The sequence below is a fragment of the Phragmites australis genome, chromosome 8, assembly GCF_958298935.1.
Source record: "Phragmites australis chromosome 8, lpPhrAust1.1, whole genome shotgun sequence".
In the NCBI taxonomy this organism is placed as follows: Eukaryota; Viridiplantae; Streptophyta; class Magnoliopsida; order Poales; family Poaceae; genus Phragmites; species Phragmites australis.
In genome coordinates this window covers 24105098-24118528 of record NC_084928.1, presented here as the reverse complement: position 1 = coordinate 24118528, position 13431 = coordinate 24105098, and the positions used below count along the sequence as shown (strand labels likewise).

General features: G+C 43.5%; 1 protein-coding gene across 1 annotated transcript; it reads left to right on the top strand.

Annotated features, from left to right (window-relative positions):
* Window positions 1-7532: 7532 nt before the first annotated feature.
* On the top strand, window positions 7533-13039 carry LOC133926824 (BTB/POZ domain-containing protein POB1-like). The gene is made up of 6 exons (XM_062372947.1): window positions 7533-7957; window positions 10077-10208; window positions 10978-11096; window positions 11188-11251; window positions 11594-11873; window positions 11955-13039. The coding sequence occupies exons 1-6, from the start codon at window positions 7747-7749 to the stop codon at window positions 12763-12765; spliced, it is 1617 nt and encodes a 538-aa protein (XP_062228931.1). The 5' UTR covers window positions 7533-7746; the 3' UTR covers window positions 12766-13039.
* The last annotated feature ends 392 nt before the right edge of the window (window positions 13040-13431 follow it).

Below are 13431 nucleotides of genomic sequence, written 5' to 3'. Positions count from 1 at the left end.
CCAGGGGTGCGGCGCGCATGGTGGCTGCGCTGGGTGGCGACCGAGCAAATCAAGGAGGGAGGAAGGGGCACTGAGAGATGGGAAGAGGGAGGCTCACCGAGGTGTTGAGCGACGACGGTAGCGAGCACGTCAACGGTGAGCACGGCAGCGCAGGGCAGCTCAGCGCTACGGCGGGAGGACGTGTGGATGCGGCGACGCAGAGGGACTACGCCGTGTCGGCGGCGACAAGCTGCGGCGTGGCGCATTGGGATGCGCACAACCAAGAGGCTTGGTGACTGGGTGGCTGTAGAGCAGAGGGTGGCGTAGCGCGGCATGCAGCTGGGCAGCGTGGCGCGCACGGCTGGGCGGCACGGCACAGCGCACGGCGGTAGCGCGGTGTTTGTGTATGCTTGTGTGTTTGTATGCATGGTGTCAGGAGCTGGTCTGTGTGCTCGTGTGTATGTATGCTTGGGTGCGATGGCTTGTAGGTGAAGGCAAGGGAGGAGGAGAAGTGCCAACGGTGTGCTGCTGCTGCTGCTTTGGGAGAAAGATTAGGGAGGGAAAGAGAGTGTTTGCTGCTGATCGGAGAGAGAGAGAGCAGGGTGTGGGAGCATGGTTTGGTCGGTGCAGATGAACAGAGAGAGGCATACGGAAGGGGATGTGCGGAGAGAGAATAGAGAGAGAGAGATGTGAGAGAGAGATTTGTGTATTAAATCAATTGATGTAATCGAGTTTGAAATGATTCAATTTGAATAGGTTAAATTGAATCGAATTGGCATAATTCAATATATTTATTTGAATTGAGATATATGACGATTGAATGAATGTACCAAATTTTGAATTCGAATACGTGATGATTCAATAGAATTGGATTGGATTTGAAATTGGATGACTCAAAGGAATGTATTTGAATATGAAATCGAATGTATGATGATTCGATGAGTGACTTGAAATTGTAATTGGATTTGTAATGATTCAAATTGAATGATTTGAATTGAATTGGAATGAACGAATCAATGAATGACTTGGATTCAAATTGATTTAGAACAAGGGTTTGAATTAGAAATTGAAATTACCTTAGAATGAGAATTCGAATTAAGAGATTCAAACTCGAATTTGGAAATTGAATCGAATGGAAATGAACTGGATTGAATTGGTGAAGCGATTGAACCGGAAAGTATTCGAATATAACTCAAATGATTCGAAATGCATTTGAATACGAAATCGACGATGATTTGATTGAATCTGGATTTGAAATATTTGGGATTAAATTCAAATAGGAGTATTTGAATTTGGATCTGGATTTGGATTTGGCACTAATCAAATAAGAGTATTTGAATTTGGAGATTGATTCGAAAAGAATATTTGAAGTTGGATTCAAGATAGAGTTTGTCATTAACTTAACGAGAGTATTTGAATTAGGAAAAGATTCAAATTTGAAGACATGGGATTAGAGAGAGGTTTGAATTTAGGAGAATTGAATTCAACTTGTATTTGAGCTGAAAAGAATAAGGATTGGGGTTCGAATTTGCGAGAACTTCAATTTCGAATCGCCACACAAAGAACCATAAGAATCATTAAACCAAAAATGCATATGCTCAATTCAATGCAACGATTTATTTAGAAATTAATTTAGTGCTCTTTGGAATACTTAGCCAAAATAATATATTTGAATATATACATACAAGTATATACGTATTCAAATATATGCTTCCTTGATTTTATACTGGTTTAATAATTAGAAAAAGTTTTAATTTGGAGCAAATTTTGCTATATTTTTATATGCTAAAACTCATGGTGTTACAGGTACAACCTGAATGGATTAGATTATGGACTACCTTCATAATTAAGCAGTCCTTAACGATGATACGTCAGTAGAAAAGGTCACGCACCAAGCCCACGAATACTTCTTGGTAGAGGGATGCCTCTACCGCCGAGGGAGCAACAGTCTTTTACTGAAATGCATCACTCAGGAAGAGGGGATCACAATGCTCTCTGATATCCACAAAGGCATATGTGGTAACCACGCTTCATACCGCACCCTGGTCGTAAAAGCATTTCGGTAAGGATTCTATTGGCCCACTGCCCTGCAAGATGCCTACAAGCTGGTGAAATGGTGCGAGTTGTGTCAGTACCACAATGGAAATACCAACCTACCAGCCCAAACACTGTAAACCATATCACTCTCTTGGCCTTTCACTGTCTGGGGGCTCGATATCGTGGGACTGTTCCCTAAAGTTCTAGGCGGTTTTGAGTTCCTGTTCATGGCAATTGACAAATTCACTAAGTGGATTAAGGCTGAGCCCGTTAGGAAGATCACCGCCACAACAACGATTAAATTCATACGAGAGTTGGTAGTGCGGTTTGGCAGTCCAAACCGCATAACCACGAACAATAGAACTTAGTTCACTAGTAGTGCTTTTTGAGACTACTACGAAGAGATCGGGACCAAGGTTTGCTATGCGTCTATGGCTCACCCCCAAAGCAACAGACATGTAGAAAGGGCGAATGGGATGATACTTCAAGGGATCAAAACTCGGGTCTTCTACCGGTTTAAAAGCTATTTGAGACGCTGGGTAGACGAACTCCATATAGTACTCTAGTTGTTGCGAACGATCCATAGCCGGGTTACAGCCAAAAGCCCTTTCTTCCTGGTTTTTGGCGCCAAATCAATGTTCCCCTCTAAAATCGCCCTTCAGTCACCCTGAGTCAATAGTTACTCGGATAAAGACCAGGTGGCATGACGGGAGAATGAAATAAACCTGATCGAAGACTTTCGTGATCATGCTCTAATTCGAGCCGCCTGTTATTAGCAGAGCCTTAGATGCTACCATGACCGTAAGGTGTGAAAGCGAACACTGGTCATAGGTGACCTCGTCGTTAGGCACATCAAGAATAAGGCCAATCAGAATAAACTTTCCCCCAAATAGGAGGGACCCTACAAAGTGGTCGCCATCACCCGACCTAGCGCGATCAAGCTAGCCATGGAGGATGGCGTGAATTACACAACTCCTGGAATATCGCCTTGTTGCGCAAGTTTTATGTGTAGGGTCGCTTGAAGATGGGCTTGTCTTTCTATTTTGTAGGACCTTTCGGACGAGCATGGAATACAACTTGTAAGTTCTTAAATTAAAAAAAACCCAGACTCTTTATTTTGCAGGACTTCATAACCAAGCCACGGGCTCCCAACATATTGATTCTCCGACAACAGCACGGGACCACACCCGACAGCCACTACGGAACTTAGTGACCAAGATGCCAAAACGACTAGGAGGCTGGAGATAACGACCACAAGTCCTCGCTAGGGCCGAGTGCTACTCGCCCCCGATGGACTTGCTGAGCCGTGTCTTGTTCCGCGCACCAAGAACTTGACTAGCGTGCGGAATAGAACAAGAATAGGTGTCCAACCCCCATGCTTTTTCATTCATGGAAAGGTTAGGTTACAAGCCAACTAGTTACATCCGGTCGGACCAACTAGCCTATTACATGTCTGCCCTATCCTCACTGACTCAAACAGCTAGCGCAAAGTTAACAGAAAGGGTCCGCCAAACTCTCGCCTCTATTTGCCCTTGAATAAGTCAAGGAACCTCTTATACTCCTCCTTGGAGGGGCAACTCATCACTTCGGGGATCGGACAATGACCGACATAAGGTCCAGAGAAGGTGGCCGACACAAAGACCCTACTGGGGCTGCTGATCGGCGCCGGCGCACCCTGCAGACCTTCCTTCTGCTTCATCTCTGACTCTTCTTCTTCATCGATCTCCTTCTCCAGAAGGTCCCAATCGACCCCCTCCTCGTCATCAGAAATATCGATGACCTTGGCTGAGGGATCTGCCTGGGCAGGAGATCGAGACGAACCGGCAGGGGGCGGCCTTCTTTGGAAGGGTGTGAGCTTGATGGTTGTCTGCTTCAACCTCGCAAGCATACCAGTGACAACCGCTACCTCCGGAAGCACCATGGTGAGCGGATCCGGAGCCGGAGGTAACTGCCCCCACCGAACCGTCTGAGATCATCGACCTCTCCGACGATGAAGGAGGGGAGTACGCCATGGCCTCAGGGCCTGCAGACACTATGGAGAAGAATGCGGGACGGGATGGAGGTGAATGGACTCTAGGCACTAAAGGCTTGAGGGTGAGAAGGAAGGCTATAGGGTGGTTCAAAAGGCCATCAAGCACTCCTCTTTTGCGACACCCTAACTAGCACGACCTTCAAACCACTCAAAACCCGAGGGGGCGCACAAAAGAAACTAAGTCCTTTAGGTCCAGCGGCAATCAATATCTCTCTCTCGTGCCCTCTTTTTTTCCCTATGGGGACATTTAAACCTCCCCATGTGACGCGAAATTCAGAGTTGCACTCTGAGGACAAACATCATCAATGACCACTCCCTAGGTAGATTACATCCGCCCGGGGCCCAAGTGGTGTGATCAGGCCGTGCTACGGTCACAAGGAAGCTCGGGGGCTACTGTCGGTGTATTGAGTAAAGGGTACACTAGCGAACGGGTCTCGCGAGGGATATAACGGCCAAATACGTATATTTCCTAAAACTGGTCGGTTGCGAAACCAGGGTATGGTTCCCATGACCAGTATAAGGCATACGTGACCAGTCTCCCTACGCCATCATATAAACCCATGACCGGCCTCACTTGTCGTAGGGCCGGATCTGACACAATCTATCCAATTGCATTTATTGACATCCACTAAAGTGTTTTCCTTCCTCAGGCGCTAACTCCAATGGACGAAGCCATGGACAGCGTAGAGGGGCATTGTCCCCTCTCATAGCATTAAATGCTACGGAGTGGGATTTTTGTAGGTTGACACAGCGCCGCAGGATGGACAGGATGTTGTCAGCAAGCCGATCAAGCAAGTGATCGGGGACAGCACAAAAGGGCATTGCCCCATCACGTAGCATTAAATGCTGCAAAGTGGGACTTTGCAGACCAGCACAATGGCACACGATGATAAGATATACTGAGCCCTCTGAGCAAGTGGACATGCTTGGTCCTCCGTAATAATAGTTTGTGTTAGATATTAGGATGAGCAGGGTTTCTGTTTGAACCCACATGTAAGTTCTCCTCCTCCCTACTATATAAAGGGATGATGACCCCATTTGTACAGTAGGATAGATCAAGTCTGGCAGCTAGCTAGAACTACCTCTGTAACCAATTGAGATCTTTCATAACACAACACATATAACGTAGGGCTATTATCCTCCGGGAGGTCTAAACCTGTATAATTCCCTGTGTCCCTGAGTCCATCGTACGCGCACACATCAATTTCTGAAACACCATTCATGCACCTACTATCCAGCATACTCCAAAATTATTGTCAGGGACTAACCCTCGACAGGTAGGATGACAGATTTCTTGGCAACTCGAAGGGGAAAGGAGGAGGTAGGAGTAGGGTGACGCCTTGGGAGCAAGAGGGTGAGGTGAGAGGCATTGGGAGATGGTGCTACTCGTGAGCTCATCTGTACTGATTGGACTTAGAAAAGAGGTAGAAGAAAAGATGATATAGAGATGGAGCTTAGAGAGCCATCATTGCGGAGAGCAATTTTTTGGCTACAAGAAACTGGGGCTACTTCATGATGCGGAAGCACCAATGGTCACATTTCTCAAGTGCTAATTCCATGTACGCGTGCTTCCAAATTTCTAATCCACACGCGCACACATTTGCTTCCAAATTTCTAATCTACGTGTGCACACATTTCGCTTCCAAATTTCTAATACATTCATAGGTGCAAGGCAATGAGGTAAGGACCAAGATAGATGCAGTGTGCATTGTGAAGCACAATTGAGGAGGAGGTGAAGGTGGTGAAAGGGAGGAGGAAGGACGAGTCTTCACCCAGGATCTGACCGGAGATGGGGAGGGGCACTAGGATCTCGCAGGCAGGATAGGGGGTGGCCGGAGAATGGAAGCTTGCGGGGATCCAAATAGCAGTGAGGATGAGGACAAGGCACTCGCTGCTTCTTTCCTCTCTGGACGAGGACGGGAATGGGAGGGGTCAGGATGGATGTGATGTGAGACATGGCCCACTTGTCGGTGGAACCAAGGTGAGAGGAGGGTGAATGCTGGGACGGATGACCACTACCACCACCATACCACCACCAACTATGGTTTTTAATGTAAGTAGAGATATACCTAGGAGAAGAACGTGAAACGAATGGGTAAGGCATTTGTGCACAGTCACACAAATAAATAATCAGTCCATGCTATCACACCTTACAAATAAAGTGATGTTTTGAACATCGGCATTGGTATCCAAAACATGAATAATAAATAATTTTTAGTGTGGTATACTGATAAAATTATAGTAGTAAAAATTTATGACACAATAACTATATTGGCTGTTTTAGTTTGGCCAATAAATAGGAATTTTTTTGCTTTGCCACTAAGGGTAAAACGGTTCTTCATTAGTATGTTTCATGAATTTGTCTTTTTTTTCCCTACTCTTCTATTACCTTTGATTTTTTTTTTTAGCTATTCTTGTCAGTTTGACCATATTTGACTGAACAGAGGAATGTCGAAAGGTTTAAAAGCAACCCAAATATCTTCCATACATTGACAAGATGGGCACTCCAGGTATATATCATGGAACCCATCCTTCATGATTGAGCTGTAACTAACGTGATTGAACAAAAAATAGCGAAAAGTGGTGAAAACAAAATCGATTTATCGTAAGGGAGGGAAAAAGATGTCGGAGGCGGCGTAACGAAGACCAAGTAAGCGACGATAAAAGGAACACAAGACTTCCGCTTAGGTATTGCAGCATGAGGACAAGAGGAGGCAATGATCCCATATACTACCGTAGCTAATCACTTGGTTTTTTATTAGACACAATAAAACCTAATAGTTGTCCTCTACAACCCGCAAGATCCAGACACTCATAAACACGTAAGTATCTGTAACCTTATTTGCCAAATTGCGTGTTGCGTGGATTCTAAATACGTGGGTTTAAGCCTATTCAGTCCTGAGGTGCAGAACCTCAACACCTACCGTTCAAACTCAGGCAGGTTTAAGCACCGGCCTAAAAACGTCAGCAGCCAACCAATTTTCCACCCGAAGGCAAAAAAGGCAGGCACCCGGCAGCGAGTCGGCCCGGACGCAAAATCCCATCACCGACCAACACCCATCGTGCCCACCCACCGACATGTGGGCCCAAAACAAACCCATTGCAGCGCACCACCTTCTGGGACCCACCGCCTGAGCACGGGCCCGCGCTTGCCCGCACCGGGGGTGAGGTACCAATTCTTTATAGAGAGTGATTGTATGATACAAATAATTATATGGCTAAAAATGATTTTCTAGCGTAAATACTATAAAGAAAGTGATTCTGGATAAAAAATAAATTAGTTGATACTAACTTTTTAGTTTTTAATATCTAGTTTATTTAAAAAACCGCTCTTATAAATTCCACTCGAGCCATTAAAATCTAAGATCTGTTATTTAGCTCCTGATTACACTCGGCAAGCTGTCTTGCTCCGCATTGTCAAGCTGCCCAGTTCCCTTCACGTACATTTACATTTACACCCTCGGTTTCAGCTTATTACGACGCCGCCCCTCCACGGCTCCCCTTGTTCCATTTCTCTTGTTCGGTCTCGTCTCGTCTCCTCCCGCGACTCGCTCGCTCCCGCATCGCTATATCCTTCTCGAAGCTTCGGTAGGGTTACGGTTCGACCTCCGCAGGGCACGGCGATGGCTGCGGCACCGGCGGGGGAAGAGAGGTGAGGCGAGGCGTGTGGTTGATTGTAGGAGGAGGAGGAGGCGCGGATGGACCCGGACTTCTCGCGGGCCAGCGGCGGTCCGAGCTTCGAGTTCGCCTTCAACTCGGTCAACTTCTCCGACCGGGTGCTGCGGATCGAGATCGTCGCCGGGGACGACGCCCCGGGGGCCAAGGGCGCCGCCGGCGAGGGCTGCTCCTCGCTCGCCGACTGGGCGCGCCACCGCAAGCGCCGGCGGGAGGAGCTCCTCCGCGGGAAAGGTGACCGATGATTCCCTCCCATTTTCTCTATCTGGGCTGTCGATTCGAAATTGGGGAAGAGCAGTGGTCGTTTGAATTGTTCCATGAGTTGGGTGGGGGAAAGGAAGCTCCTTGCTTTTTTCAGGTGATTTGATTTGACCTGACCGTGTGTTGGAGCTTTAGGTGTTAAAACCTTCGGCCTTAAGGAAAGCACTTTTCCTTTTAATCGAAGCTGTAAAATTTGGAGGTATCATTCACTTTTGAATCTTTTGAGTTGTCACCACGGAAATTTAGCCTTTATTTTGATCAGCAATCTGGTGCCGAGGAAATGGCCTAAGTGGAGGAATTTAGAGGGGACAGTGAGGGCGATTTTAACTGAGCCGATTCGGATTTGAGTGATTTGTTCTACCATATTTGTAGGATCCTATTCAGCTCAGATTTAGCGAATTGAAAATAATCTTTCATCAGCGGTACACCTTGATCATAGCCTGCGATATGATTTGTACATGAATGAATATGTGAAGAGATGTTTGCAGACTGCAATTGAACCAGCGGCATGCACAATTAACCGAACACAATCAGCAGATTAGGGATATGGGAGTAGTTTCTTTGGTTGCTGCTGCATAAGTGACAGTCTGTGGATGATCGTACCTTCTCAGTTCTCATTATTTTCTGAAATTGAAAAGATCGAATGTTTAACATACTTTTTATCTATTTGGGAAATCAGGTAATGTGACCTTTTTGTCAGAATAAAATGTTCTTTAATAAATGATTAGGTATTGTCCTTACTTAGCCTTTAGTCACGCACATGGTGCTAGAATAGCTTGATTGACTCAAAATTGGACCTCACGTCTATTATTATGTCCTGGACATATTCTATAAAATGTAAAGTTTGCTGGCTAGAAATTATTGTACATTTTTTAAATTAACCACCTGGACAGTTCCTATATGATGATGTATGAGAGCACCCATTCAATTCCAACAGCGACATCAAATGATAGTCTCAGCTGAAAATGCATTCGCAAAATATGCTAGTGAGGATTTTTACCTGTTATATCTCTTTGTGATGCAACTAGCATCCAAGTAGTTTTCTGATTTGAGCTATGAAAGTCGAAAGTTACTACACAGGCAGAGAAGATAACATGAAAATAAATTATGTTTCTTGAATAGATAGGAGAAAACTCTGTTTTCTTTTAACATGTTTGGGGGAAATTAGCTTATCCACTATTAGTGCAAATATGTAAAAACTAGAAAATATGACATTTCAGAATTGCAATCAAACACTTGCAACTTTGATGACTATTATGCACAATAATGTGTAGAATTGTCACATTTTTAATGATATGGGTGTATTTGTTATCTAAAGTATTTTCCTGGTATTATATCTTTGGTAATTTTGTTATCATATACTACCTCCGTTCTCATTTAGATGTCGTTTTAACCTTCGGCACACAGAATAAGGTTATAATAAATTCTTTCATACATGACATGTTTACCTATCTCGATTTCTCCAACATCAATAGCACATAAACCACCAATCCACAACACTCATTGAATTAAAACTCCACTTTCCAATAGACATTAATATGGACACTCTAGTAAAACACCACGTAGAAAACCTAAAACGACATCTATTTAAAAACAAAATCAAATTCAACGACATCTATTTGAGAACGGGGTAGTAACTAGGAAAAGTAATGGTAAAAGTTTGTCTAGTGGAGACCGTGTTGATGTCTACAAGAACCAGTAAAAGAGAAAGTGGGAAGTAACATTAGCATCCATTGTGTGTCTGACTGCTGCTGCTGGGGCCACTTGACACTGAAATGCTGATTTTAGTTTCCATCTCTGATGATCTTTTATAACATTACTTACCAATTTTAGCATCGAATATCAGTATACGGCTCCCAACGGGTATTTCCACTCATATTCAATTCTTATTCATTGGTCTCACATGTTATTTGGAATGTGCAGATTGTACATTAGTCTTTACCATTTCATTATGTTGCTTCTGCATTATATGATTTGCAGTTTGTTCCCATTATATTTCTTCATAGTTTTTCATGCTCTTCAGTTATCGGCTTTGGTAATGTGCAAGATCTTCATTCTGAAAAACTGTTCTACTACCATTTTATGGCTCCAGAATCTGGAAAGTACATGTCAGACTCAGTAAACTGCAAAGTTGAAGCAGAAGAATGTGATACCTATGAGGAAGGCAATGAGGAGCCTGTAGCTATGATAGAAGAAGAATTTCCACCTGATATTGGGCAAGATGGTCAGTGTAATTAAATCTTGCTATCAGTTATGTTGTTCACATCTTTATGTTTTTCGGGTTCAGGAAATGGAACATCATACACTCAGTAAACTCCCTACATTTCCAAACTTTGAATGTGTTGCAACTTTTTGTGTTGGCTATCATTAGTGCTGATGATAGCTGCTTTTCAAGTTTCAACTTTTAACGCTGCACAATGTGTCAGCTAACTTGTTCATTTGTATTTGGAAGTTGGCAGACATGTTGGCAGGAGCTAACTGTAGCTTCCACCTGGTGCCTTACAATAGCAGTATCTGGTAGAGGACATACAGTAATTATTTGAAATACTGTAATATACTAGAGTTGTAGTAATTTTTTTGTTTATGTGCTTGATTCTTGAAACCCCAAATTGTGATTAAGGAATGATGTGGTTTCTGTTAATAAAATATAATTCTATGAGATTGTTGGGAGTATTTTTTGTATGCAGTTAATTTCCTTGTAGGACATTTAACTTGGACTACTTGAGGTAGCCAAGATGCACGGCATTCTTTCTGTGCTCTATCTGATAATGATTTAATACATTTTGTTCCTCATTTGCTTATCTCGTGGAGGCATAATTCCCTATTTGCCTATGTAGAAGTTATGGACGTTGCAATCCAAGTAAAAATTCTCCAAGTATGTAACTCTTAATGAGTTATGAGTAGAACACCCATCCTGTGATGCCTATGCACTGTTTTTTTTTTCTTTTCTCCTATTTGTCATTTATTCATTTTATGAACCTTTTCTTTGCCAGGTGAGGATGGAGAAAGCAGCGACTCATCCTGGAGTATGGAGTGTACTCAGGTTTTGAGAGTAAAGTCTATTTATATCAGTTCTGCAATTCTTGCTGCAAAAAGCCCTTTCTTTTACAAGGTATTTATTGTTTGTCTGAAATGCACTAATAATGTACTTTAATCGTGGTATAGTTAGCTAGCTAACAACATTACTGCATTCTTCTTGTTAGCTTTTCTCAAATGGCATGAAAGAATCTGATCAGAGGCATGCGACTCTTAGAATAACTGCTTCAGGTAATGTGGGAGCTGCAGTACACTCCTTGTTCAGTCTTTGTTTTTTTTTTTTTTTGACAAAAACTAAATTTCTGCCTTATTCTAACATGGTCCTCTAGTTACTGAAATGATAAGATCTGTTGTACAGAAATTATCAATCTATGAGGTCTACACTCTATTTATTTCTACCAAGCTAATTGTCTAAACCATTGTGCATCTTTCCTTTATTATATCAAGAATTTAAGTTCATATGCTTAACTTAAAAGCCTATTAATTCTATAATAACAAGGCTGTGTATATTTGTTTATTTTTCTAGACAACAGTTCAACTTTTGTCTGATCATTGTATTTGTACTTCAAACAGAGGAAAATGCCCTCATGGAGCTTTTAAGCTTTATGTATAGTGGAAAGTTAACGACGAATCAGCCAACCCTTCTTCTGGATATCTTGATGATTGCTGACAAGTTTGAGGTCGTTTCGTGTATGAGGCACTGCAGTCAATTGCTTAGAAGCTTGCCTATGACCACAGAGTCTGCACTGCTCTATCTAGATCTCCCCTCCAGCATCTCAATGGCTACCGCTGTTCAGCCACTGACTGATGCTGCCAAGGAATTTCTTGCCAGCAAATACAAGGATTTGACTAAGTGAGTAGTCTCTTTTGCGTAAACCAACAATCAAGTTATTGAAGCAACATGGTGCACTCAAGGAATGCTTACTCTTTTCAGGTTCCAAGATGAAGCGATGAACATTCCTCTTGCTGGGATTGAAGCCATCCTATGGAGCAATGATCTTCAGGTGGCATCAGAGGATGCTATCTACGATTTTGTGATCAAGTGGGCACGTGCTCAATACCCAAAATTGGAGGAAAGGCGTGAGATCTTGGCCACTCACTTGCTGCCCCTTGTTCGGTTCTGCTATATGACCTGCAGGAAGTTGCGGAAGGTCCTTGCATGCAATGATCTGGATCACGAGCAAGCAACTAAATGCGTCACAGAGGCACTTCTTTACAAAGCTGATGCACCACATCGGCAGCGTGCCCTTGCTGCTGATGTGACGACCTGTCGGAAATATGCTGAACGAGCTTACAAATATCGTCCACTTAAGGTGGTGGAGTTTGATCGACCATATCCACAGTGCATAGCGTACTTGGATCTTAAGCGAGAGGAGTGCAGCCGACTTCATCCATCTGGACGGATATACTCGCAAGCATTCCATCTAGCTGGACAGGGTTTCTTCCTCTCAGCACACTGTAACATGGATCAGCAAAGCTCGTTCTATTGCTTTGGTCTCTTCCTAGGGATGCAAGAGAAAGGTTCAACAAGTGTTACCGTAGATTATGAATTTGCTGCAAGGACAAGGCCATCAGGCGAGTTTGTCAGCAAATACAAGGGCTACTATACCTTCACAGGTGGGAAGGCGGTTGGGTACCGGAATCTCTTTGCTATTCCATGGCCATCGTTTATGGCTGATGACAGCCTCTTCTTCATTGATGGAGTACTACATCTGAGAGCCGAATTGACTATAAAGCAACCCTAGACAGCCAGTTGTTACTAACTGCACTTTGTGTTGTGGTGTCCAAATCCGTGAAATTACAAGGTGCAGTGTGAAAAATCTAATGTGATTCAGACGTATGTTTTTTTTACTCGCATCTAGATAGACAATTTGAAAACGAGAACTGAAATCCTTTTTGTTTTTACACCAAAAGAGGATCGTGTCATGTTCTGCACTGGCATTGAACTGTGAAAAATAACTCCGCTAATAGAAGTGATGATGTATTGGCTACCTTGGCTAAGAACTTGAGATATAGTCACCCCTGCTGAATTGTCGTCTTGTTTGCATTGATCTTTCAGTTTGTTGCTGATAGATACCTCCACCCTGGTTCAGTAGTGGTGTAAGATCTAGAATATGGCTTTAAAACTTGTCATGATGTAAGTGGTGCTACCGACAGGTTTGGTGTCTGGTGTGAGATTCCGGATGAAATGAAAAATGTGTGGTTCACCTCTTCCTTTTGCTCTTGGCCTCTTCTTTTGATCTTGTCCATGGCAGCTAACCTGCGTGTATCTATGAAAAATTGCAAACAACCAGTGAGCAAACCTGGCCAAGAACCTCGTGTTTCAGTCCAATTCTTGTGACCCTTCGACATGTTGCACTGGCAGGGATGTAAAGAATGGTCAAGAGTGCTTGTGGGGTTGTCTCTGTCGT